This window comes from Oncorhynchus clarkii, chromosome 5, assembly GCF_045791955.1.
Source record: "Oncorhynchus clarkii lewisi isolate Uvic-CL-2024 chromosome 5, UVic_Ocla_1.0, whole genome shotgun sequence".
Classification (NCBI taxonomy): Eukaryota; Metazoa; Chordata; class Actinopteri; order Salmoniformes; family Salmonidae; genus Oncorhynchus; species Oncorhynchus clarkii.
Genome location: NC_092151.1, coordinates 92,230,878 through 92,256,782, shown reverse-complemented (window position 1 = coordinate 92,256,782; position 25,905 = coordinate 92,230,878). Strand labels below are relative to the sequence as shown.

At 44.5% G+C, this 25,905-nt stretch overlaps 1 protein-coding gene across 1 annotated transcript; it reads right to left on the bottom strand.

Annotated features, from left to right (window-relative positions):
• Positions 1-1,316: 1,316 nt before the first annotated feature.
• Positions 1,317-24,077, bottom strand: LOC139410283 (DAZ interacting zinc finger protein 1-like). The gene is made up of 16 exons (XM_071155769.1): positions 23,852-24,077; positions 23,327-23,619; positions 18,162-18,246; positions 16,930-17,054; positions 14,739-14,900; positions 13,961-14,095; positions 10,989-11,051; positions 10,768-10,908; positions 10,604-10,634; positions 10,263-10,347; positions 9,996-10,131; positions 5,940-6,162; positions 5,584-5,713; positions 4,720-4,985; positions 4,339-4,481; positions 1,317-1,490 (listed from the first exon to the last, which is right to left on the bottom strand). Exons 1-16 carry the CDS (start codon positions 24,075-24,077, stop codon positions 1,317-1,319), a joined length of 2,418 nt encoding a protein of 805 aa, XP_071011870.1.
• Between the last annotated feature and the right edge of the window lie 1,828 nt (positions 24,078-25,905).

The following is a 25,905-nucleotide window of genomic DNA, read 5'->3' as shown; positions in this document are numbered from 1 at the left end:
AGGAAGCCTGTACAGCATACAAATATTCCAAAACCTGCATGGTGTTAAACACTATTATTGTCCATGTAACATATGATGTGACTTGTTAAGCACATCTTTACTCCTGAACTTATTTAAGGCTTGCCATAACTTTCTGAAGGCACTATATCTCCTGATTATATAAAAAAAAAAAACAAGTCATTACCACATTCAAAGTCCCAACATAGTTTGAGTCCTACCAAGAAAGTCCCTATATATACACGGAGCAAAAATATTACCGCAAGCAACATGCACCTTTTTCCAACTGTTACCGAGTTACAGTTCATATAAGGAAATCAGTCAATTGAGAGAAAAAAAATCATTAGGCCCTAATCTATGGATTCCAAATGACTGGGCAGGGGTGCAGCCATGGTTGGGCCTGGGAGGGCATAGGCCCACCCACTTGGGAGCAAGGTCCAGCCAATCAGAATTAGTTTTTCCCCACAAAAAAAAGGTCTTTATTACTGACAGAAAGCTGTCCGGGTGGCTGGTCTCAGACAATCCTGTAGGCGTAGAAGCCTGATGTGGAGGTCCTTGGCTGGCGTGGTTACACGTGGTCTGCGGTTGCGAGGCCAGTTGGACGTACTGCCAAATGATCTAAAACGATGTTGGAGGCGGCTTATGGTAGAGAAATTAACATTCAATTCTCTGGTAACAGCTTTTGTGGACATTCCTGCAGTGCAGTCAGCATGCCAATTGCAGCTCCCTGAAAACTTGAGACATCTGTAGGATTGTGTTGTGTGACAAAACTGCACATTTTAGGAGTGTCCCCAGACCAAGGTGCACCTGTGTAATGATCATACTGTTTCATCAGCTTCTTGATATGCCACACCTGTCAGGTGGATAGATTATCTTGGCAAAGGAGAAATGCTTGCTAACAGGGATAAATAAATTAGTGCCAAAAATTTGATAGAAATACACTTTTTTTTGAGAAATATGCTTTTTATTGTGCATATGGAACATTTCTGTAATCTTTTATTTCAGCTCATGACACATTGGACCAACACTTTACATGTTGCGTTTCTATTTTTTGCTGAGTATAGCTTGATTCTGGAATTTTTTTGGGAATAAAACCGAAAGGTTATTTGATTCTGTAATTGTTTTATAACTGGTATTACACGCCAGCTCCTCATCACGTTGGAATGCATCTTCTGCTAATTGTTTTAAAACTTGGAAAAGAGTCATTCATATATCACATACGCCCATTGAAAAATAGATTTCTATCTCAAAAAAGGCACTCATCTGGATAAATAAAGGATACATAGCACTAACTAAATGTAAAAAACGGGAAAAGTGCATTAAAGCCCTCCTGCTCTGCTGGTTGAGGAGCTCCACACGCTGGTTCCTGAAGTTCCTCCCAGGCCCACCTCGGTGCTCCCTCGCCCCCCTAGGGACTGAGACTGGCCCCCTACCGGCAGGGACAGGAGCTCCTCAATGGAAGACAGTTCTAGGTCGCTTTCTTCGTCCGATAACTGGGACAAAATGGAACATGCATGAACATTGAATCACTCGTGTAGGTATCACACAAAGAAACAGAAACAGCTCTATGCTATAGAAGTATTGAGAGAGGAAATATACAAGTATATTGATACACATTATAAAAGGCTTACAACAAATGATAAAGAATTATATCTACAACCTTAAGTAAAGTGTTAGAGTATACAGAGCCTTCAGAAAGTATTCATACCCCTTGACTTATTCTACAAAAAAATTATTTATTTTACCCCCTTTTTTCTCCCCAATTTCGTGGCGTCCAATTGTTGTAGTAGCTACTATCTTGTCTCATCGCTACAACTCCCGTACGGGCTCGGGAGAGACGAAGGTTGAAAGTCATGCCAGGGACTCTGATGGCACAGCTGGCGCTGCAGTACAGCGCCCTTAACCACTGCGCCACCCGGGAGGCCAACTTATTCTACATTGTGTTGTGTTACAGCCTGAATTCAAAATTGATTAAAAAATAAAAAAATATTCACCCATCTACACACAATAACCCATAATGACAAAGTGAAAACATGTTTTTAGAAATGTTAGTAAATGTATTGAAAATGAAATACAGAAATATCAAATTCACATAAGTATTCACACACACACACACACACACACACGAGTCAATACTTTGTAGAAGCACCTTTGGTAGCAATCTAGAGCTGTCAGGTGCTGCATTGCCAATCCGACGTCTGCATTTGCCGTGCAGCCATTACGGTGAAACGACCTCTGCAGAAGTCAGAGCATTCATACTTCTTGTACTTTGCGGAGCAGCGTAGAGCTGTACAGGATGTACCGTCCCCACCTACCGTCAACCAATCATGTCAATGCAGAGCTATACGGAGCCCTCCACATTGTTACAAAATTTGGGAGCTCAATTTGCAGAGCTCAATTTGGCCTCTGCATGCCCCCCCGGAGGCTCCGCAATTGGTTCAGTATTACTTTAGTGCCTTGTTGCAAACACGATGCAGGTTTTAGAATATTTGTATTCTGTACAGGCTTCCTTCTTTTCTCTGTCATTGTTTTAAAGTCACCATTGGCTTCGTGGTGAAATCCTTGTGCAGTTTCCTTCCTCTCCGGCAACTGAGTTAGGAAGGTCGCCTGTATCTTTGTAGTGACTGGGTGTATTGATACACCATCCAGAATGTAATTAATAACTTCACCAGGCTCAAAGGGATATTCAATGTCTGTTTTTTTTGTTTACCCATCTACCAATATGTGTCTTTAGCAAGGCGTTGGAAAACCTTCCTGTTGTTTGAATCTGTGTTTGAAATTCACTGCTTGACTGTACAGATAATTGTATGTGTGGGGGGTACAGAGATGAGGTGGTTACTCAAAAATCATGTTAAACACTATTATTGCACACAGTGCGAGTCCACGCAACTTATTATGTGACTTGTTAAGCATATTATGACTCCTGAACTACAGTATGTGGGCTTGTCATAACAAAGGGGTTGAATAATTATTCAACTCAAGACATTTCAGTTTTTCAATTTTTAATTTGTAAACATTAAAAAAAATTTAAAAAAACAGTTCTACTTTGACATTATGGAGTTTTGGCCAGTTACAAAAAATAAAAAGGTGTCCATTTTAAATTCAGACTGTTAACACAACAAAAGGTGTCCATTTTAAAATTCAGACTGTTAACACAACAGAAGGTGTCCATTTTAAATTCAGACTGTTAACACAACAGAAGGTGTCCATTTTAAATTCAGACTGTTAACACAACAGAAGGTGTCCATTTTAAAATTCAGACTGTTAACACAACAAAAGGTGTCCATTTTGAAATTCAGACTGTTAACACAACAGAAGGTGTCCATTTTAAAATTCAGACTGTTAACACAACAGAAGGTGTCCATTTTAAAATTCAGACTGTTAACACAACAGAAGGTGTCCATTTTGAAATGCAGACTGTTAACACAACAAAAGGTGTCCATTTTGAAATTCAGACTGTTAACACAACAAAAGGTGTCCATTTTGAAATGCAGACTGTTAACACAACAAAAGGTGTCCATTTTGAAATTCAGACTGTTAACACAACAGAAGGTGTCCATTTTAAAATTCAGACTGTTAACACAACAGAAGGTGTCCATTTTAAAATTCAGACTGTTAACACAACAGAAGGTGTCCATTTTGAAATTCAGACTGTTAACACAACAAAAGGTGTCCATTTTGAATTCAGACTGGTAACACAACAAAAGGTGTCCATTTTGAATTCAGACTGTTAACACAACAAAAGGTGTCCATTTTGAAATTAAGACTGTTAACACAACAAAAGGTGTCCATTTTGAAATTCAGACTGTTAACACAACAAAAGGTGTCCATTTTGAAATTCAGACTGTTAACACAACAAAAGGTGTCCATTTTAAAATTCAGACTGTTAACACAACAAAAGGTGTCCATTTTGAAATTCAGACTGTTAACACAACAGAAGGTGTCCATTTTAAAATTCAGACTGTTAACACAACAGAAGGTGTCCATTTTAAAATTCAGACTGTTAACACAACAGAAGGTGTCCATTTTGAAATTCAGACTGTTAACACAACAAAAGGTGTCCATTTTGAATTCAGACTGGTAACACAACAAAATGTGTCCATTTTGAATTCAGACTGTTAACACAACAAAAGGTGTCCATTTTGAAATTAAGACTGTTAACACAACAAAAGGTGTCCATTTTGAAATTCAGACTGTTAACACAACAAAAGGTGTCCATTTTGAAATTCAGACTGTTAACACAACAAAAGGTGTCCATTTTGAATTCAGACTGTTAACACAACAAAAGGTGGAAAAAGTCAAGAGAGTTAAAATCCTTTCTGAAGGAGCTGTATTTCTTACCTGTAGGGTTTTTAACGCTGTCCTGGGTTTGGGTTTGGGTAAGACCTTGGCTGCTACTGGTGGCATCACCACTCGGGTTCCTCCTACTGGCTTGTTCATTGGAGAACTCAACTGTCTCTCCAAGCTTCTGGTCAGGGTTTTAACTACAGACCCAGACAACACAAAACAAGGGACCCAGCTGAAATAATCCTGATACTTCTTCAATACTCATTATTCAAAAACATAAAATAGAGCCCTGGGCAAGATGAAAACTTACTGTATAGCAATGCAATGACAATACAATTTGTAGAACTGTAAGGTTTAAATAGTGAGATGATACGTTTTTGGATTCATGGAAGATTGGCCCTTATCGTGGGCTAAAATAGATCCAAATAAACAAACCAGTCTGATTTTGTGCTCCACGGTGGGCTGTTAGACTTGTAGGCCCTTCTGAGAGCTCTGTGTCTGTCCCAGACCAGTCCTCTCCCTGGGTAGAACCAGACATGGGGTACTTCTGCCTTGAGCTGGATCCAGACCGCACCACCCTCACAGAGGGGCCATACCTACTGCCAGGGCTGGTGACAGAGACACCAGACCTACTGTCAGGGCTGGTGACAGACGGAATGTCTTCTCCTGACGCCTCATCCTCAGAACTGAAGGGAGGGGTGCTGAAAGAGAAAGACATGTTTCTGACATTAACACACATTTAAAGAGGGCTGGGAAATATATATATTTTTTTATTTACATTTTTTTAAAGTTTATTTTTTTTAATTTTTTTTACATAAAACATTAAACAGACACAATTATAAAAATGAAACCTATTCAAAACACATTCTTACAAAACAAATCCCAAGCTAGGGAGAGGTGCTGAAAGAGAAATGCATATTAGGTTAGGCTCCTCGGGAGGTTAAAGTAAGTACAATACAGTACATGACAGGAGAGGAGGACAGGAGAGGACAGGAAAGGAGAGGACAGGAGAGGACAGGAGAGGACAAGAAAGGAGAGGGCAGGACAGGAAAGTAGAGGACAGGAAAGGACAGGAAAGTAGAGGACAGGAAAGGACAGGAAAGTAGAGGACAGGAAAGGAGAGGACAGGAAAGTAAAGTACAGTACAAAACAGTACAGGAGAAGAGTGGGGTATTTCAGAAGATACTGTAAACATGGCAGTGGGGTATTTCAGTAGATACTGTAAACATGGCAGTGGGGTATTTCAGTAGATACTGTAAACATGACAGTGGGGTATTTCAGTAGATACTGTGGGCATACCTGTTCTTTTTTCTATGAGTGCTTGGTGTCTGTTGAGGTCGTGAAGCCTTCTTTTTCCTCAAGGAGACGTTCACCTTCACTGGTGTCTGTCTGCTTTTTGGACTCTTCTCCCGGCTAGGACTCCTCTTCTCTAAAGACAAACGTGATAGTGTGCTAAGCAGATCTGGGGGATTTCAGTTTACTTCCTGAATTGAGTAAATTGAAATATAATTGAGCCCAACCTTTGTACTAAGAGCAGGAGTGTATATGTGAGAATGCAGACACTGAGAAGCACATCCCCGTGGAGGTGAGGCTGTGTTACATGGTTCTTGGACCTGAGGGTTAGGTACAATACGGAGCTGGGTGTTGGTTCTTACTGTGGGACTGAGGGGTGGTACTGGGTATGGTAACCTGTCTGGGTAAATTAGGTACGGTGATCCCCTGGCTCCTCTGCAGGGCGTGCACTCTGCGTGTCAGCTCTCTGGCCAGGCTCTCCCTGAGCTCCAGGAGGTCTGCTTTCTGTCTGGACATCTGATGTCGCTGACCAGATACCAACGTGCTCAGGCTCTTAAAGGTCTTCTTGGATATACCCTTGGTTCCCTGGAATGTTACATAAGGGATTTTAGATATAAATCACTTCTCCCATTGGTCATTTGTTATAATAAAATGACAGATTTCTACTTCAGATAGAGTGTTGGACTAGAAAGGTTGCAAGTTCAAATCCCCGAGCTGACAAGGTACAAATCTGTCGTTCTGCCTCTGAACAGGCAGTTAACCCACTGTTCCTAGGCCGTCATTGAAAATAAGAATTTGTTCTTAACTGACTTGCCTAGTTAAATACAGGTAAAAAATATATATATATTATTATTTAATTTTTTTTAAAGAGGACTGTCTTGCATATTTGTACTTCCTTGCATGTAGGGTGTTCACACATAAAATTATTATTTAATTAAATGTTAATGAAATATGTTCATTCAATAGAGAATTACATCAGAAAAACATTAGTTCAACCCATATGTCTCTACCATATACGGTTCAAAAGTTACAGACAATCTTCCTCTTGAGAATTTAGCATGATTAGAGTGATGGGCCGCGCTCAACAGAACGCTGTCACTGCTCTGTGGGCAGAATGGCGTTAACTTTGAACGTCAACTCACAAGCTAGCTAGTAGCTGCAGGTTGGTGTGCGATAACATGGGCTTTTTTCTAAACGAAATCGGCGGAACACAAATCAAAATTGAGCCTATATATATATATATATAAATATAAAATTAATTTCAATATCCTCCCTCTGACATTAAAAATATATATATAATGATGTACTTCTGAGTCTTTCCCTTTAAATCACCAAACGGCCCCTCAACATTGACTGACCAGGGTTAGAGAGAAGGAAAAAAAACGCAGATCTACAGAAGATAAATGGCGGCGGTATCAAGTTGATTTTGATTGGTCCAAAGTGCAGAAACACCTGTTACCACCTCCCAGTGACGAAATATGAAAGAGGTATAAACAGTATAGTGTCCGTCCCTCTCCTCGCCCCTACCTGGGCTCGAACCTGCACACATCAAAAACGGACACCCACGAAGCATCGTTACCCATCGCTCCACAAAAGCCACGGCCCTTTGCAGAGCAAGGGGAACAACTACTTCAAGGTCTCGGAGCGAGGGACGTTACCGATTGAAACGCTATTAGCGCTAGCTAGCCATTTCACATCAGAAATACAACCAAGAGCTCGGCGGTCTAAACTAACAAACATATTTAAATCAACACTGTTCAGTAATAGCATACTTAGGTTATAATATTGTAGAGAACAATCTAATGATTGATTGTATGTCATTTGTGATGACAATAGGCTAAATAAAATGCCATTTAGACATTTATATTTCACTACATTCTAGAGCACTGAGAGAACACCCTATATACAGCGCATTCCGAACCCTTGACTTTTTCCAACATTTTGTTTACAATACAGCCTTATCCTAAAATGGAATCAATTTGAAAAAATCCTCAATCTACATGCAACACCCCATAATGACAAAGTGAAAACAGGTTTTTTAGATTTTTTTTGTCTAAATAAAAAACAGAAATACCTTATTTACAAGTATTCAGACCCTTTGCTATGAGACTTGAAATAGATCTCAGGTGCATCCTGTTTCCATTGATCATCCTTGAGATGTTTCTACAACTTGATTGGAGTCCACCTGTGGTAAATTTAATTGATTGGACATAATTTGGAAAGGCACACACCTGTCTATATAAAGGTCCCACAGTTGACAGTGCATGTCAGAGCAAAAACCAAACCATGAGGTCAAAGGAATTGTCCGTAGAGCTCCGAGACAGGATTGTGTCGAGGCACAGATCTGGGGAAGGGTACCAAAAAATATCTGCAGCATTGGAGATCCCCAAGAACACAGTGGCCTTCGTCATTCTTAAATGGAAGAAGTTTGGAACTACTAAGACTCTTCCTAGAGCTGGCCGCCTGGCCAAACTGAGCAATCGGGGGAGAAGGGCCTTGGTCAGGGAGGTGACCAAAAACCTGATGGTCACTCTGACAGAGCTCCAAAGTTCCTCTGTGGAGATAGGAGAACCTTCCAGAAGGACAACCATCTCTGCAGCACTCCAATCAGGCCTTTATGGTAGAGTGGCCAGATGGAAGCCACTCCTCAGTAAAAGGCACATGACAGCCCGCTTGGAGTTTGCCAAAAAGGCACCTAAAGGACTCTCAGACCACGAGAAACAAGATCCTCTGGTCTGATGAAACCAATATTTAACTATTTCGCCTGAATGCCAAGCGTCACGCCTGGAGGAAACCTGGCACCATCTATGGTGAAGCATGGTGGTGGCGGCATCATGCTGTGGGAATGTTTTTCAATAGGCAGGGTTTCCAAGAGACTAGTCAGGATCGAGGGAAAGATGAACAGAGCAAAGTACAGAGAGATCCTTGATGAAAACCTGCTCCAGAAAGCTCAAGACCTCAAACTGGGATGAAGGTTCACCTTCCAACAGGAGAAACACCCTAAGCACACAGCCAAGATAAACTTAGGAGTAGCTTCGGGACAAGTCTCTGAATGTCCTTGACAAAACCTGGACTTGAACCCGATCGAGCATCTCTGGATTGACCACACGTTCTCAAATGGGATTAAGGTCTGGGGAGTTTCCATGGACCCAAAATATATATTGTTTTATTCCCCGAGCCACTTAGTTATCACTTTTGCCTTATGGCAAGGTCCTCCATCATGCTGGAAAAGGCATTGTTCGTCACCAAACTGTTCCTGGATGCTTGGGAGAAGTTGCTCTCGGAGGATGTGTTGGTACCATTCTTTATTCATGGCTGTGTTCTTAGGCACAATTGTGAATGAGCCCACTCCCTTGGCTGAGAAGCAACCACACACATGAATGGTCTCAGGATGCTTTACTGTTGGCATGACACAGGACTGATGGTAACGCACACCTTGTCTTCTCCGGGCAAGCTTTTTTCCAGATGCCCCAAACAATCGGAAAGGGGATTCATCAGAGAAAACGACTTTACCCAGGTCCTCAGCAGTCCAATCCCTGTACCTTTTGCTGAATATCAGTCTGTCATCCAAAAGTCTTCACCTCACTGTGCATGCAGATGCACTCACACTTGCTTGCTGCTATTCCTGAGCAAGCTCTGTACTGGTGGTGCCCCGATCCCACAGCTGAATCAACTTTAGGAGACGGTCCTGGAGCTTCCTGGACTTTGTTGGGCGCCCTGAAGCCTTTTCACAACAATTGAACCGCCCTCCTTGAAGTTCTTGAAGATCCAATATATGGTTGATTTAGGTGCAATCTTACTGGCAGCAATATCCTTGCCTGTGAAGCCCATCTTGTGCAAAGCAATGATGACGGCATGTGTTTCCTTGCAGGTAACCATGGTTGGCAGAGAAAGAACAATGATTCCAAGCACCACCCTCCATTTGAAGCTTCTAGTCTCTTATTCGAACTCAATCAGCATGACAGAGTGATTTCCAGCCTTGTCCTCGTCAACACTCACACCTGTGTTAACGAGAGAATCGCTGACATGATGTCAGCTGGTCCTTTTGTGGCAGGGCTGAAATACAGCGGTAATGTTTTTTTTGTGGGATTCAGTTCATTTGCATGGCAAAGAGGGACTTTGCAATTAATTGCAATTCATCTGATCACTCAACATAACATTCTGGAGTATATGCAAATTGTCATCATACAAACTGAGGCAGCAGACTTTGTGAAAATGAATATTTGTGTCATTCTCAAAACTTTTGGCCACGATTGATGAGGGGGGGAAAAAACAATTTAATACATTTTAGAATAAGCCTGTAATGTAACAAAATGTGAAAAAAGTCAAACGGTCTGAATACTTCCCGAATGCAGTGTATTTCACTTTGTGACAACTGCTGACTTAATTGACTAGAGTGATTGATTCAATACATGTACCTTTCTGAGACCCATCTTCTCCAGCCTCTCCTCCAGGGTTTCCTCTAGTATGGGTCTGAACTCCTTCACCAAGGCGGGGTTCCTCCGGAGGGACTCCAACAGTCTACTCCTGGTCTCACCAGAATCCTCCAGATCTATGAGATATCGAAGGATGTTGACTGCATTGTTCTATAAAAAGAAAACTAACAAAAGATACATGATTCATAGTATGATTCATACATACTTTCTTCCTCTTCTTCCTCCTCCTCCTCCTCCTCCTCCTCCTCCTCCTCCTCCTCCTCCTCCTCCTCCTCCTCTTCTTCCTCCTCCTCCTCCTCCATGGAGTGTTGGAACGTTTGTTTGATGGGAGTATCTGACAGAAAACCATCACATTAAAATAGACCATAGTACATATCTCAACAACTACACCACACCAGTCATACAACAGACTCCCATTCAGAGCGACACACAGAAGCATCCAGGGTCAACGCCCTGCTCAAGGCCACGTCGACAGATCTCCCACAAGGCCAAAAAACTGGGACCCTCACCCTCCAAGACCACCCCCCCACCCTTATTGAATATAATAACAAAGTCTAGAATAAATAGGCCTGTGTTTTGTATTGTATTACCTGCCACTGTTCTTCTAGCCATCTTGGTGATCTGTAATACAGATGGTAATACAACCCTGATAAAAAAACGCTCTCGACCAAGACGCCAACTTAACATATTGCAGTAATTATAGATGGACAGCATCAACAACAACAGCATAGCGTTTGGTAGCTGATGATCATACCTTATTCTCCTGAGACCTGATGAGCCGGTCTTTCTGTTGGACCCTGGCAGACAGGGTAGTGACCTGTTGTTCTAGCCTGTGTCGGTCTGACCTGTGTTCTACAGACAGGGCCAGCTGCAACCTATCATTCTCACTCTGAAGCTGAGGAGGTCAGGAGGACAATACTTTAGTGTCTGCTATTCAACCCAACCCCCCGACACACGCACAGACATGCATCTTACCTCGTCTCTCTCCAACACGTGCCTGTTCTGGATCTCTTTAAACCGTTTGTTCCACTCACGCTTCTGAAGGAGACGGACAGAGATGGAAAAAAGGCCAGTACCAACATGGATTTTTAGTTTATGTTTTGTGTCGATTGTTCTGATTTCATAGCAAGATGTCTTAATGGACCACATACTGACATCTCAGCTGGTGATTACATACATGCATACATAGAAACATACATACATACAGTGGGGCAAAAAAGTATTTAGTCAGCCACCAATTGTGCAAGTTCTCCCACTTAAAAAGATGAGAGGCCTGTAATTTTCATTATAGGTTACACTATGACAGACAAAATGAGAAAAAAATCCAGAAAATCACATTGTAGGATTTTTAATGAATTTATTTGCAAACTATGGTGGAAAATAAGTGTTTGGTCAATAACAAAAGTTTATCTCAATACTTTGATATGTACCCTTTGTTGGCAATGACAGAGGTCAAACGTTTTCTGTAAGTCTTCACAAGGATTTCACACACTGTTGCTGGTATTTTGGCCCATTCCTCCATGCAGATCTCCTCTAGAGCAGTGATGTTTTGGGGCTGTTGCTGGGCAACACGGACTTTCAACTCCCTCCAAAGATTTTCTATGGGGTTGAGATCTGGAGACTGGCTAGGCCACTCCAGGACCTTAATGCTTCTTACGAAGCCACTCCTTCGTTGCCCGGGCGGTGTGTTTGGGATCATTGTCATGCTGAAAGACCCAGCCACGTTTCATCTTCAATGCCCTTGCTGATAGAAGGAGGTTTTCACTCAAAATCTCACGATACATGGCCCCATTCATTCTTTCCTTTACACGGATCAGTCGTCATGGTCCCTTTGCAGAAAAACAGCCCCAAAGCATGATGTTTCCACCCCCATGCTTCACAGTAGGTATGGTGTTCTTTGGATGCAACTCAGCATTCTTTGTCCTCCAAACACGACGAGTTGAGTTTTTACCAAAAAGTTGTATTTTGGTTTCATCTGACCATATGACATTCTCCCAATCTTCTTCTGGATCATCCAAACGCTCTCTAGCAAACTTCAGACAGGCCTGGACATGTACTGGCTTAAGCAGGGGGACACGTCTGGCACTGCAGGATTTGAGTCCCTGGCGGCGTAGTGTGTTACTGATGGTAGGCTTTGTTACTTTGGTCCCAGCTCTCTGCAGGTCATTCACTAGGTCCCCCCGTGTGGTTCTGGGATTTTTGCTCACCGTTCTTGTGATCATTTTGACCCCACGGGGTGAGATCTTGCGTGGAGCCCCAGATCGAGGGAGATTATCAGTGGTCTTGTATGTCTTCCATTTCCTAACAATTGCTCCCACAGTTGATTTCTTCAAACCAAGCTGCTTACCTATTGCAGATTCAGTCTTCCCAGCCTGGTGTCTACAATTTTGTTTCTGGTGTCCTTTGACAGCTCTTTGGTCTTGGCCATAGTGGAGTTTGGAGTGTGACTGTTTGAGGTTGTGGACAGGTGTCTTTTATACTGATAACAAGTTCAAACAGGTGCCATTAATACAGGTAACGAGTGGAGGACAGAGGAGCCTCTTAACTTCTTGCTCCTACTTGAGACGCAGATGTCTCAAGTAGACACCTGGAAATGCAAATGCGCTACGCTAAATGCTAAATGTACTCGTTAAAACTCAAACGTTCATTAAAATTCACATGCAGGGTATTGAATTAAAGCTACACTCGTTGTGAACCTAGCCAACAAGTCAGATTTTTAAAATGCTTTTCGGCGAAAGCATGAGAAGCTATTATCTGATAGCATGCAACACCCCAAAATGCCTGAATGCGATGTAAACAAAGATATAGCTTAGCCGGCGCTACACAAAACACAGAAATAAAATATAAAACATTCATTACCTTTGACGAGCTTCTTTCTTGGCACTCCTATATGCCCCATAAACATCACTATTGGGTCTTTTTTTCGTTTAAATCGGTCCATATATACCCAAAATAGCTTTCTATGGAAGCTGTGTCATTCAGAAAAAAACATCGTTTTTAAACGCTGCGTCATTTTTTAAAATTAAAAAAGTCGACGATAAACTTTCACAAAACACTTCGAAATACTTTTGTAATCCAACTTTAGGTATTAGTAAACGTTTATAATCTATCAAAATGATTACAGGGCGATGTATATTCAATAGCTCCTCGTTTTCAAATCAATGGCTGCCAATGTGCACATTCAAAACATCCTGGTGGAGACCGGAATAAATGGAATCCAGTTAGTTGGATTTACCAAGAAAAAAGTCCCTTGAAAATGACGACAATGGCGACATCGTGTGGAATCTGAAGGAATTGCATGCAGATCCATAATTAATTTTGTGCCCTTTTAACAACCCATGAAAGTGACGCATGGAAATTATTTTTAGCTTTCAGAGAGCAGTTTTTCTTGCGTTTTTTGATGAAACAAACGATCTGTTATAGTCACAGCCGTGATTTAACCAGTTTTAGAAACTTCAGAGTGTTTTCTATCCACACATACTAATCATATGCATATACTATATTCCTGGCATGAGTAGCAGGACGCTGAAAAGTTGCGCGATTTTTAACAGAATGTTCGAAAAAGGAGGGGGTAGACTTAAGAGGTTTTTAAAGAAGAAGTTACAGGTCCGTGAAAGCCAGAAATCTTGCTTGTTTGTAGGTGACCAAATACTTATTTTCCACCATAATTTGCAAATAAATTCATTAAAAATCCTACAATGTGATTTTCTGGTTTTCCTTTCTTCTCATTTTGTCTGTTATAGTTGAAGTGTACCTATGATGAAAATTACAGGCCTCTCTCATCTTTTTAAGTGGGAGAACTTGCACAATTGGTGGCTGACTAAATACTTTTTTTGCCCCAACATACAAACAAACAAACAAACAAACAAACTACCTACCTACCAACCAACCAACCAGAAGAGTACTGGGAAAAACAGCCCAGGTAGTGGTGTGTTCTTCTGTCTTACCTGCTCAGACATCTTCTTCTTCATCATCATCATCCTCTTCTCTGCCTCTTCTCTCTGCTGCAGCTCCTCCTCCTCTTGATAGGAGCCCAGGTTAGAAACAGTCACTTCTTCTCTGGTCTGGAGCTCCTGCAGTTTCTGTCAAGTGAGTTTTCCCATCTTGTTAAGTCATGAGACAACACAGTAAGTGAAAGAAAAAAAACTGAACTTATTTTCACGTTTGGAATTAAGTATTTGTTTCAGAAGAATACATTGAGGAATTAAAAAAAATATATATATATATATTTTTTTAAATGGCATCTGCTTTTTGGGGGAAACAGAGGCACCGTTTGCTTCAGCAGCTCTGTTATTGTTTTTGTTATTGTTGTTGTTGTTTTGATGATGAAACGGATGAGAGGAGGGTACAGCAGCGTATTAAATAGCGGTACATATTGTGATTGTTCTACTGTGCGTGCGATGATGTCAGAGCGCAAAGAAACCATGTTGGTTGTATGCAGTAATTCACTTGTTGGTTGTAATATCCCAAACGGATGTGACTGTTTCACCATTAAGGATTATAGCTTCAAAGGCCATCGGAAAATGACTTGATACTGGTTTTGTGTGTTAGGCAAGCAGCAGGGGTGTGTGCTTGAGCTTTTGAAAACCGTCTCTTTCTTTAAACTGTGGCGCCATCTAGTGGCTGGAAAGCACTACACCTTGGATTGACTCAACATCACTTTCACCACCACGCCACTAAGCCCCTGTTTTCATGCATGTCCTTTAAAATGGGAATAGGACTCACAGCCTCGATGGAGGAGCTCCTGCTGGCCATATCTCTGAACTCCTGCAGGAACAGCTGCTTCAGGTCCCTCATTTCCTCATGAAACTTCTTCCTCTCCTCCTCTTTCCAGCTCTCCATCTTCTCTCTCTCCGAGGTCTCTTTCCTTCGCTGATCTTCCAGCTCCTGTTGGTTAAACCCATTGAAGCACTCATGAGAGACACAGCAGTATAGATATACATCTGGGATGGGTAACTGTGAAGGGGGTGGAGGAACACAACAACAACACAAATCTGAACTCATCATGAGTGGCCACACCGGCTCGTGGGTCTGCAACGTACCCACATTTATACCCACATCTATACCCACACCTATGCCCACATCTATGCCCACATCTATGCCCACATCTATGCCCACATCTATACCCACATCTATACCCACATCTACATCTATACCCACATCTACATCTATACCCACATCTACGACCACATCTACACCCACACATGCAGTCAGTGCAGGACATAGCCTTTTGGGGGCCTTAAGTTACATTTTATTTGGGGCCCCCACCTCGTGAGCAAAACATTTTAGCCGGCCCCCCTCTTGAGAGCAGAGGGGAAAAAAATATGTTTTAGAGTTAATTTTCTGCAATTCTACACATTTTGCCATGGAGCAGAGAGACATGTTCGCAGTTTTTAATATGATATCTATGTGAGAGGGACTAACAAAATCAATGGGGGCAACCGGTCCGTAATTCAACCATGATTACAACTAGTTTAGATAGGTAAGTTAGTCTAGTCTAAAACGGTTTAGATGACATGGGCTAATTGAGTGACTGTCAGTGGTGATCAGTGGCTGTATTGACGGGGGAGTAATATCCTGAATCTGCCTGTATTGGAGGGGGAGTACTGTCCTGAATCTGCCTGTATTGGAGGGGGAGAACTGTCCTGAATCTGCCTGTATTGGAGGGGGAGTACTGTCCTGAATCTGCCTGTATTGGAGGGGGAGTACTGTCCTGAATCTGCCTGTATTGGAGGGGGAGTACTGTCCTGAATCTGCCTGTATTGGAGGGGGAGTACTGTCCTGAATCTGCCTGTATTGGAGGGGGAGTACTGTCCTGAATCTGCCTGTATTGGAGTACTGTCCTGAATCTGCCTGTATTGGAGGGGGAGAACTGTCCTGAATCTGCCTGTATTGGAGGGGGAGAACTGTCCTGAATCTGCCTGTATTGGAGCTTCTCAGGCTCATGGATTACCTCAGAGAACACTGCTACTACAGCTGCTCTCTCTACATCGGACTACATTTTCTCTCATAGTCTGAGAGCATCTGGTCGTCAAGGTGATGACACAGGACTACTAATGTATCCTATGTGGAGATTCTCTTTTCTCCCGCTCTCACCTGTCCATCTCCTCACTCACCTGTCCATCTCCTCTCTCACCTGTCCATCTCCTCACTCACCTGTCCATCTCCTCACTCACCTGTCCATCTCCTCACTCACCTGTCCATCTCCTCTCTCACCTGTCCATCTCCTCACTCACCTGTCAACTCACCTGTCCATCTCCTCTCTCACCTGTCCATCTCCTCACTCACCTGTCCATCTCCTCACTCACCTGTCCATCTCCTCTCTCACCTGTCCATCTCCTCACTCACCTGTCCATCTCCTCACTCACCTGTCCATCTCCTCACTCACCTGTCCATCTCCTCACTCACCTGTCCATCTCCTCTCTAACCTGTCCATCTCCTCTCTCATCTGTCCATCTCCTCTCTCATCTGTCCATCTCCTCACTCACCTGTCCATCTCCTCACTCACCTGTCCATCTCCTCACTCACCTGTCCATCTCCTCTCTCACCTGTCCATCTCCTCACTCACCTGTCAATCTCCTCACTCACCTGTCCATCTCCTCACTCACCTGTCCATCTCCTCACTCACCTGTCCATCTCCTCACTCACCTGTCCATCTCCTCTCTCACCTGTCCATCTCCTCATTTGAATTCCATGCTGTCACTATCACTTGTCCACTAAAGCTTAACATTGTTGTAATCTATCGCCCACCAGGTGCCCTTGGAGAGTTCCTCAATGAGCTTGACACCTCGATAAGCTCATTTCCTGACGATGGCTCATCGTACTGAGTGACTTCAACCACCTGAAGTCTCCCTTCCATTCATTTTCTTTCCCCTCCCACTCACAAGGCAGGCAATACGCTTGTGTATGGTGTTACCTGCTGTTTCCTAAGGGCCTCTGCTTCCCTCTCTACGTCCAGTCTAGTCTGGGACAGTTTCAGTTTCTCTCTCAGCTCCTCTATCCCATCCTCCATCTGTTCCACCTGCCTCTTCTTCTGCCGCTCTGAGGAGAGGACAACAGACAGTAGTTATCTGCCTCTCTGAGGAGAGGACAACAGACAGTAGTTATCTGCCTCTCTGAGGAGAGGACAACAGACAGTAGTTATCTGCCTCTCTGAGGAGAGGACAACAGACAGTAGTTATCTGCCTCTCTGAGGAGAGGACAACAGACAGTAGGGATCTGCCTCTCTGAGGAGAGGACAACAGACAGTAGTTATCTGCCTCTCTGAGGAGAGGACGACAGACAGTAGTTATCTGCCTCTCTGAGGAGAGGACAACAGACAGTAGTTATCTGCCTCTCTGAGGAGAGGATGACAGACAGTAGTTATCTGCCTCTCTGAGGAGAGGACAACAGACAGTAGTTATCTGCCTCTCTGAGGAGAGGACAACAGACAGTAGTTATCTGCCTCTCTGAGGAGAGGACGACAGACAGTAGTTATCTGCCTCTCTGAGGAGAGGACAACAGACAGTAGTTATCTGCCTCTCTGAGGAGAGGACGACAGACAGTAGTTATCTGCCTCTCTGAGGAGAGGACAACAGACAGTAGTTATCTGCCTCTCTGAGGAGAGGACAACAGACAGTAGGGATCTGCCTCTCTGAGGAGAGGACAACAGACAGTAGGGAACACAACCACTCAGTGACTATTAGAGCACGATGTAGGTAGGCAACATGAGGTCGAAGGTTTTTTTTATTTTTTTATTTTAATTTTACTAGGCAAGTCAGTTAAGAACAAATTCTTATTTTCAATGACGGCCTAGGAACAGAACGACAGATTTTGTACCTTGTCGGGGATTCTAACTTGCAACCTTTCGATTACAATGCTCTAACCACTAGGCTACCCTGCCGTTAAATTCCTGCATGGGGGATATGCGCCACTTTCCATGGTCACAGTTCTGTAAGTCACTCTGGATAAAAGAGATTAAGTGGCTACTAAATGAACATATCATGATTGAAAAATGTACTCTAAATCACATAACACAGTATTGTTCAAACCTCCTAGCCACATAAACGTGTTTTATAATACATTGTGTGTTGACTGACTACTTACTAATAAAGAGTTAAATCGGGTACAAACAAAAAAAAGTCTGAGGAGTGTAGATATGAAACCGACCTGTGTCTGTCAGCTCCGGGTGCCTGCGCTGTAGGTGGGCTTGTAAGTAGGAATAGTTGATGAAGGACTTCTCACAGCATTGGCACTGAAAAATATCATAGTTTGGTCAGGGTGGAGGGTACAGAGATGGTCAGGGTGGAGGGTACAGTATAGAGATGGTCAGGGTGGAGGGTACAGTACAGAGATGGTCAGGGTGGAGGGTACAGAGATGGTCAGGGTGGAGGGTACAGTACAGAGATGGTCAGGGTGGAGGGTACAGAGATGGTCAGGGTGGAGGGTACAGAGATGGTCAGGGTGGAGGGTACAGTATAGAGATGGTCAGGGTGGAGGGTACAGAGATGGTCAGGGTGGAGGGTACAGTACAGAGATGGTCAGGGTGGAGGGTACAGAGATGGTCAGGGTGGAGGGTACAGAGATGGTCAGGGTGGAGGGTACAGTATAGAGATGGTCAGGGTGGAGGGTACAGAGATGGTCAGGGTGGAGGGTACAGAGATGGTCAGGGTGGAGGGTACAGATGGTCAGGGTGGAGGGTACAGTACAGAGATGGTCAGGGTGGAGGGTACAGAGATGGTCAGGGTGGAGGGTACAGAGATGGTCAGGGTGGAGGGTACAGTACAGAGATGGTCAGGGTGGAGGGTACAGAGATGGTCAGGGTGGAGGGTACAGTATAGAGATGGTCAGGGTGGAGGGTACAGAGATGGTCAGGGTGGAGGGTACAGTATAGAGATGGTTAGGGTGGAGGGTACACTACAGAGATGGTCAGGGTGGAGGGTACAGAGATGGTCAGGGTGGAGGGTACAGAGATGGTCAGGGTGGAGGGTACAGAGATGGTCATGGTGGAGGGTACAGTATAGAGATGGTTAGGGTGGAGGGTACAGAGATGGTCAGGGTGGAGGGTACAGTACAGAGATGGTCAGGGTGGAGGGTACACTACAGAGATGGTCAGGGTGGAGGGTACAGAGATGGTCAGGGTGGAGGGTACAGTACAGAGATGGTCAGGGTGGAGGGGTACAGAGATGGTCAGGGTGGAGGGTACAGAGATGGTCAGGGTGGAGGGTACAGAGATGGTCAGGGTGGAGGGTACAGAGATGGTCAGGGTGGAGGGTACAGAGATGGTCAGGGTGGAGGGTACAGTATAGAGATGGTCAGGGTGGAGGGTACAGAGATGGTCAGGGTGGAGGGTACAGAGATGGTCAGGGTGGAGGGTACAGTACAGAGATGGTCAGGGTGGAGGGTACAGAGATGGTCAGGGTGGAGGGTACAGAGATGGTCAGGGTGGAGGGTACAGAGATGGTCAGGGTGGAGGGTACAGTACAGAGATGGTCAGGGTGGAGGGTACAGAGATGGTCAGGGTGGAGGGTACAGTATAGAGATGGTTAGGGTGGAGGGTACAGTATAGAGATGGTCAGGGTGGAGGGTACAGAGATGGTTAGGGTGGAGGGTACAGTATAGAGATGGTCAGGGTGGAGGGTACAGTATAGAGATGGTCAGGGTGGAGGGTACAGAGATGGTCAGGGTGGAGGGTACAGTACAGAGATGGTCAGGGTGGAGGGTACAGTATAGAGATGGTCAGGGTGGAGGGTACAGAGATGGTCAGGGTGGAGGGTACAGTACAGAGATGGTCAGGGTGGAGGGTACAGAGATGGTCAGGGTGGAGGGTACAGTACAGAGATGGTCAGGGTGGAGGGTACAGAGATGGTCAGGGTGGAGGGTACAGTATAGAGATGGTCAGGGTGGAGGGTACAGTACAGAGATGGTCAGGGTGGAGGGTACAGTACAGAGATGGTCAGGGTGGAGGGTACAGTATAGAGATGGTCAGGGTGGAGGGTACAGTACAGAGATGGTCAGGGTGGAGGGTACAGTATAGAGATGGTCAGGGTGGAGGGTACAGTACAGAGATGGTCAGGGTGGAGGGTACAGTATAGAGATGGTCAGGGTGGAGGGTACAGAGATGGTCAGGGTGGAGGGTACAGAGATGGTCAGGGTGGAGGGTACAGAGATGGTCAGGGTGGAGGGTACAGAGATGGTCAGGGTGGAGGGTACAGAGATGGTCAGGGTGGAGGGTACAGTATAGAGATGGTCAGGGTGGAGGGTACAGAGATGGTCAGGGTGGAGGGTACAGAGATGGTCAGGGTGGAGGGTACAGAGATGGTCAGGGTGGAGGGTACAGAGATGGTCAGGGTGGAGGGTACAGTATAGAGATGGTCAGGGTGGAGGGTACAGAGATGGTCAGGGTGGAGGGTACAGAGATGGTCAGGGTGGAGGGTACAGAGATGGTCAGGGTGGAGGGTACAGTATAGAGATGGTCAGGGTGGAGGGTACAGAGATGGTCAGGGTGGAGGGTACAGTATAGAGATGGTCAGGGTGGAGGGTACAGTATAGAGATGGTCAGGGTGGAGGGTACAGAGATGGTCAGGGTGGAGGGTACAGTATAGAGATGGTTAGGGTGGAGGGTACAGTATAGAGATGGTCAGGGTGGAGGGTACAGAGATGGTCAGGGTGGAGGGTACACTACAGAGATGGTCAGGGTGGAGGGTACAGAGATGGTCAGGGTGGAGGGTACAGAGATGGTCAGGGTGGAGGGTACAGTACAGAGATGGTCAGGGTGGAGGGTACAGAGATGGTCAGGGTGGAGGGTACAGTACAGAGATGGTCAGGGTGGAGGGTACAGAGATGGTCAGGGTGGAGGGTACAGAGATGGTCAGGGTGGAGGGTACAGAGATGGTCAGGGTGGAGGGTACAGTACAGGGATGGTCAGGGTGGAGGGTACAGAGATGGTCATGGTGGAGGGTACAGTATAGAGATGGTCAGGGTGGAGGGTACAGTGTAGAGATGGTCAGGGTGGAGGGTACAGAGATGGTCAGGGTGGAGGGTACACTACAGAGATGGTCAGGGTGGAGGGTACAGAGATGGTCAGGGTGGAGGGTACAGAGATGGTCAGGGTGGAGGGTACACTACAGAGATGGTCAGGGTGGAGGGTACAGTATAGAGATGGTCAGGGTGGAGGGTACAGTATAGAGATGGTCAGGGTGGAGGGTACAGAGATGGTCAGGGTGGAGGGTACAGTACAGAGATGGTCAGGGTGGAGGTACAGTACAGAGATGGTCAGGGTGGAGGGTACAGAGATGGTCAGGGTGGAGGGTACAGTACAGAGATGGTCAGGGTGGAGGGTACAGAGATGGTCAGCTGTCAGAAGAACGGGCATTCATAATGGCTTAGTGTTTTCTGTCATTCTTACAGACTGCAGAGTTAAAACATTTCATGGGGCATTTTCTTAAACGAAACTATGACAATGACAGTTGAAGTCAGAAGTTTACATACACCTTAGCCAAATACATTCCTGACATTTAATCCTAGTAGAAATTCCCCGTCTTAGGTCAGTTAGGATCACCACTTTATTTTAAAAATGTGAAATGTCAGAATAATAGTAGAGAGAAAAATCTATTTCAGCTTTCATGTCTTTCATCACATTCCCAGTGGGTCAGAAGTTTACATAAACTCAATTAGTATTTGGTAGCATTGCCTTTAAATTGTTTAACTTGGGTCAAATGTTTTGGGTAGCCTTCCACAAGCTTCCCACAATAAGTTGGGTGAATTTTGGCCCATTCCTCCTGACAGAGCTGGTGTAACTGAGTCAGGTTTGTAGACCTCCTTGCTCGCACACGCTTTTTCAGTTCTGCCCACAAATGTTCTATAGGATTGAGGTCAGGGCTTTGTGATGGCCACTCCAATACCTTGACTTTGTTGTCTTTAAGCCATTTTGCCACAACTTTGGAAGTATGCTTGGGGTCATTGTTCATTTGTAAGACCCATTTGCAACCAAGCTTTAACTTCCTGACTGATGTCTTAAGATGTTGCTTCAATATATCCACATAATTTTCCTTCCTGATGATGTCATCTATTTTGTGAAGTGCATCAGTCCCTCCTGCATCAAAGCACCACTCCAACATGATGCTGCCACCCCCGTGCTTCACGGTTGGGATGGTGTTCTTCGGCTTGCAAGCCTCCCCCTTTTTCCTCCAACATAATGATGGTCATTATGGCCAAACAGTTCTATTTTTGTTTCATCAGACAATAGGACATTTCTCCAAAAAGTACGATCTTTGTCCCCATGTGCAGTTGCAAACCGTAGTCTGGCTTTTTTATGGCGGTTTTGGAGCAGTGGCTTCTTCCTTGCTGAGCGGCCTTTCAGGTTATGTCGATATAGGACTTGTTTTACTGTGGATATAGATACTTTTATACCTTTTTCCTCCATCATCTTCACAAGGTCCTTTGCTGTGGTTCTGGGATTGATTTGCACTTTTCGCACCAACGTACGTTCATCTCTAGGAGACAGAACGTGTCTCCTTCCTGAGCGGTATGACGGCTGCTTGGTCTCATGGTGTTTATACTTGCGTACTATTGTTTGTACAGATGAACGTGGTACCTTCAGGCGTTTGGAAGTTGCTCCCAAGGATGAACCAGACTTGTGAAGGTATACAATTTTTTTTCTGAGGTCTTGGCTGATTTCTTTTGATTTTCCCATGATGTCAAGCAAAGAGGCACTGAGTTTGAAGGTAGGCCTTGAAATACATCCACAGGTACACATCCAATTGACTCAAATGATGTCAATCAGCCTATCAGAAGCTTCTAGCCATGACATAATTTTCTGGAATTTTCCAAGCTGTTTAAAAGGTACAGTCAACTTAGTGTATGTAAACTTCTGACCCACTGGAATTGTGATACAGTGAATTATAAGTGAAATAATCGGTCTGTAAACAATTGTTGGAAAAAATGACTTGTGTCATGGACACAGTAGATGTCCTAACCGACTTGCCAAAACTATAGTTTGTTCACAGGAAATTTGGGGAGTGGTTGAAAAACGAGTTTTGTTTGACTCCAACCTAAGTGTATGTAAACTTCCCACTTCAACTGTAATAGCAATTAAATTATTGGTCAGGAGGACAAACGGGTTTAACGACATTGTGAGCTCATCAAACTGACATTTACACATATGCTCACTTGATACTAAACCCAAGTATCACAAGCCAATTGGAAAGAATAAATTCAAGACAGCATTAAAGCGCAGAAGAAGTGAGTTGATGGGTAGAAATACAATTATATAATTTGATGGTCTGTCCAGATGTAAAAAGGAGGACCGGGTGTGGTCCAAATATAACGTTTACCTTGTGGTAGTTGTTGAAGCTAGCCTGTAGTAGAAGCTGCTGTGTGGCTAGCATCTTCTTCCTGAGTTTGCTCTCCTGTTTAGTGGCCTGTAGCTCAGAGTCCAGCCTGGCCCTCTCCTCTCCCTCTCGGTCTGCCTTAGAGAGGACCCCCTGTAGACGGTCCTCTAGCCCAGACACCTGGGAGCTCAGGTAGTCCTGACAGTGCAGCAGGTACTCTGTGCTGAGCTGGGACATACGTAGCAGGTTGACAAGGGCCGGGTCAGCAGGGCTACGGCAGTAGGGACACCTCTCACCTTCAGGGATGGAGTTAGGGGGTCAATTTTAAATGTAAACAGTCCTTGTTTGGTGCATTAAACCAATAAGCAATGAAGTAAAAAAAATATATAATAATAATAATTATTAATTAAATGGGAGGTTCACACACAGAAATGGACAAAAGTCAGGACAGTTCCAATTGAAGTCATTGCTTTTCAATTGACTGAAGTGAAATGGAATTGACCCCGGAAACCAACCCTGCTCTGTTACCTGTGACATCACAGAAGGTGACAGCAGATATGTACTCCTGCAGTACGACCACGTCCATCTCCCTGGCCACGTGATCCACATCCAGGGCAGAGAGGCGCCGCCAGTCCATGGATTCAGTTCGGGCTCGGAAACGTAGGGGCTGCAGGGGGCCAGAGCTCCAGGAGGAGGGGAAAGAGAGGAGGCCGGACACAGGAGGGTCACTGGGGGTTCTGAACTGGCCAGGCATGGTGGTGTAGGCTCTGGCAGGGAATGAGGTGGGGTAGTGGCACTTGGAGGAGATGCTGCTGTGAAAGAAAGAAAGAAAGAAAGAAAGAAAGAAAGAAAGAAAGAGAACCCTATTAACACTGAACAAAAATAAAATGCAACATTTTTTTTATCTGTTATTTTACCAGGTAAGTTGACTGAGAACACATTCTCATTTGCAGCAACAACCTGGGGAATAGTTACAGGGGGATGAATGAGTCAATTGTAAACTGGGGATTATTAGGTGACCATGATGGTTTGAGGGCCAGATTGGGAATTTAGCCAGGACACCGGGGTTAACACCCCTACTCTTACGATAAGTGCCATGGGATCTTTAATGACCTCAGAGAGTCAGGACACCCGTTTAACGTCCCATCCGAAAGACGGCACCCTACACAGGGCAGTGTCCCCAATGACTGCCCTGGGGCATTGGGATATTTTTTAGACCAGAGGAAAGAGTGCCTCCTACTGGCCCTCCAACACCACTTCCAGCAGCATCTGGTCTCCCATCCAGGAACTGACCAGGACCAACCCTGCATAGCTTCAGAAGCAAGCCAGCAGTGGTATGCAGGGTGGTATGCTGCATGTAAAGTGTTGGTCCAATGTTTCACGAGTTGAAATAAAAATATCCTAGAAATTTTCCATAAGCATAAAAAGCAGATTTCTCAAATTTTGTGCACAAATTTGTTTACATCCCCTGTTAGTGAGCATTTCTCCTTTGCCAAGATACTCCATCCATCTGACAGGTGTTACATATCAAGTTGATTAAACAGCATGATCATTACACAGGTGCACCTTGTGCTGGGGACAATAATAGTCACTCTAAAATGCACCGTTTTGTCACACAACACAATACCACAGATGTCTCAAGTTGAGGGAGTGTGCAATTGGAATGCTGACTGCAGGAATATCCACCAGAGCTGTTGCCAGATAATGTAATGTTCATATGTCTACCATAAGCCGCCTCCCAGGTCATTTTCGAAAATTTGGCAGTACGTCCAGCCCGGCCTCACAACCGCAGACCACCGCAACCGCACCAGTCCAGGACCTCCACATCCGGTTTATTTCCCTGCGGGATCGTCTAAGAACAGCCACCCGGACAGCTGATGAAACTGTGGGTTTTCACAACCAAATAATATCTGCACTAACTGTCAGAAACCATCTCTGGGAAGCTCATATACCCGTTGTCCTCACTAAGGTCTTGACCGGACTGCAGTTTGGTGATGTCAGTGGGCAAATGCTCACCTTCAATGGCCACTGGCACGCTGGAGAAGTGTGTTCTCCATGGAATAATCCCGATTTCAACTGTCCTGGGCAGATGACAGACAGAGTGTATGGCGTAGTGTGGGCGAACGGTTCGCTGATGTCAACGTTGTGAACAGAGTGCCCCATGGTGGCCGGTGGGGTTATGGTGTGGGCAGGAACAAGCTACGGACAACTAAAATGTACATTTTATCAATGGCAATTTGAATGCACAGATATACCGTGACGAGATCCTGAGGCCCATTGTCATGCCAATCATCCTCCGCCATCACCTCATGTTTCAGAATGATAATGCAAGTCGCAAGGATCTGTACACAATTCCTGGAAGCTGAAAATGTCCCAGTTCTTCCATGGCCTGCATACTCACCAGACATGTCACCCATTGAGCATGTTTGGGATGCTCTGGATAGAGGATTCTTCACCTTGGACTCAAACATTAACTGGGGGTAATAACTCATCTTGTATCAATAAACACCTGGAGAATAATGTTTTATTTATTTATTTCACCTTTATTTAACCAGGTAGGCTAGTTGAGAACACCTTTATTT

Excerpts from the sequence above, each read along its gene's own strand:
- LOC139410283 (XM_071155769.1), bottom strand. The coding sequence starts at position 24,077 with ATGCCTGGCCAGTTCAGAACCCCCAGTGACCCTCCTGTGTCCGGCCTC. Across the intron at positions 23,620-23,851 it reads CACCTTCTGTGATGTCACAG|GTGAGAGGTGTCCCTACTGC; the intron begins GTAACAGAGCAG and ends CCATCCCTGAAG. Across the intron at positions 14,901-16,929 it reads AGGCCCTTAGGAAACAGCAG|GAGCTGGAAGATCAGCGAAG; the intron begins GTAACACCATAC and ends TTTAACCAACAG.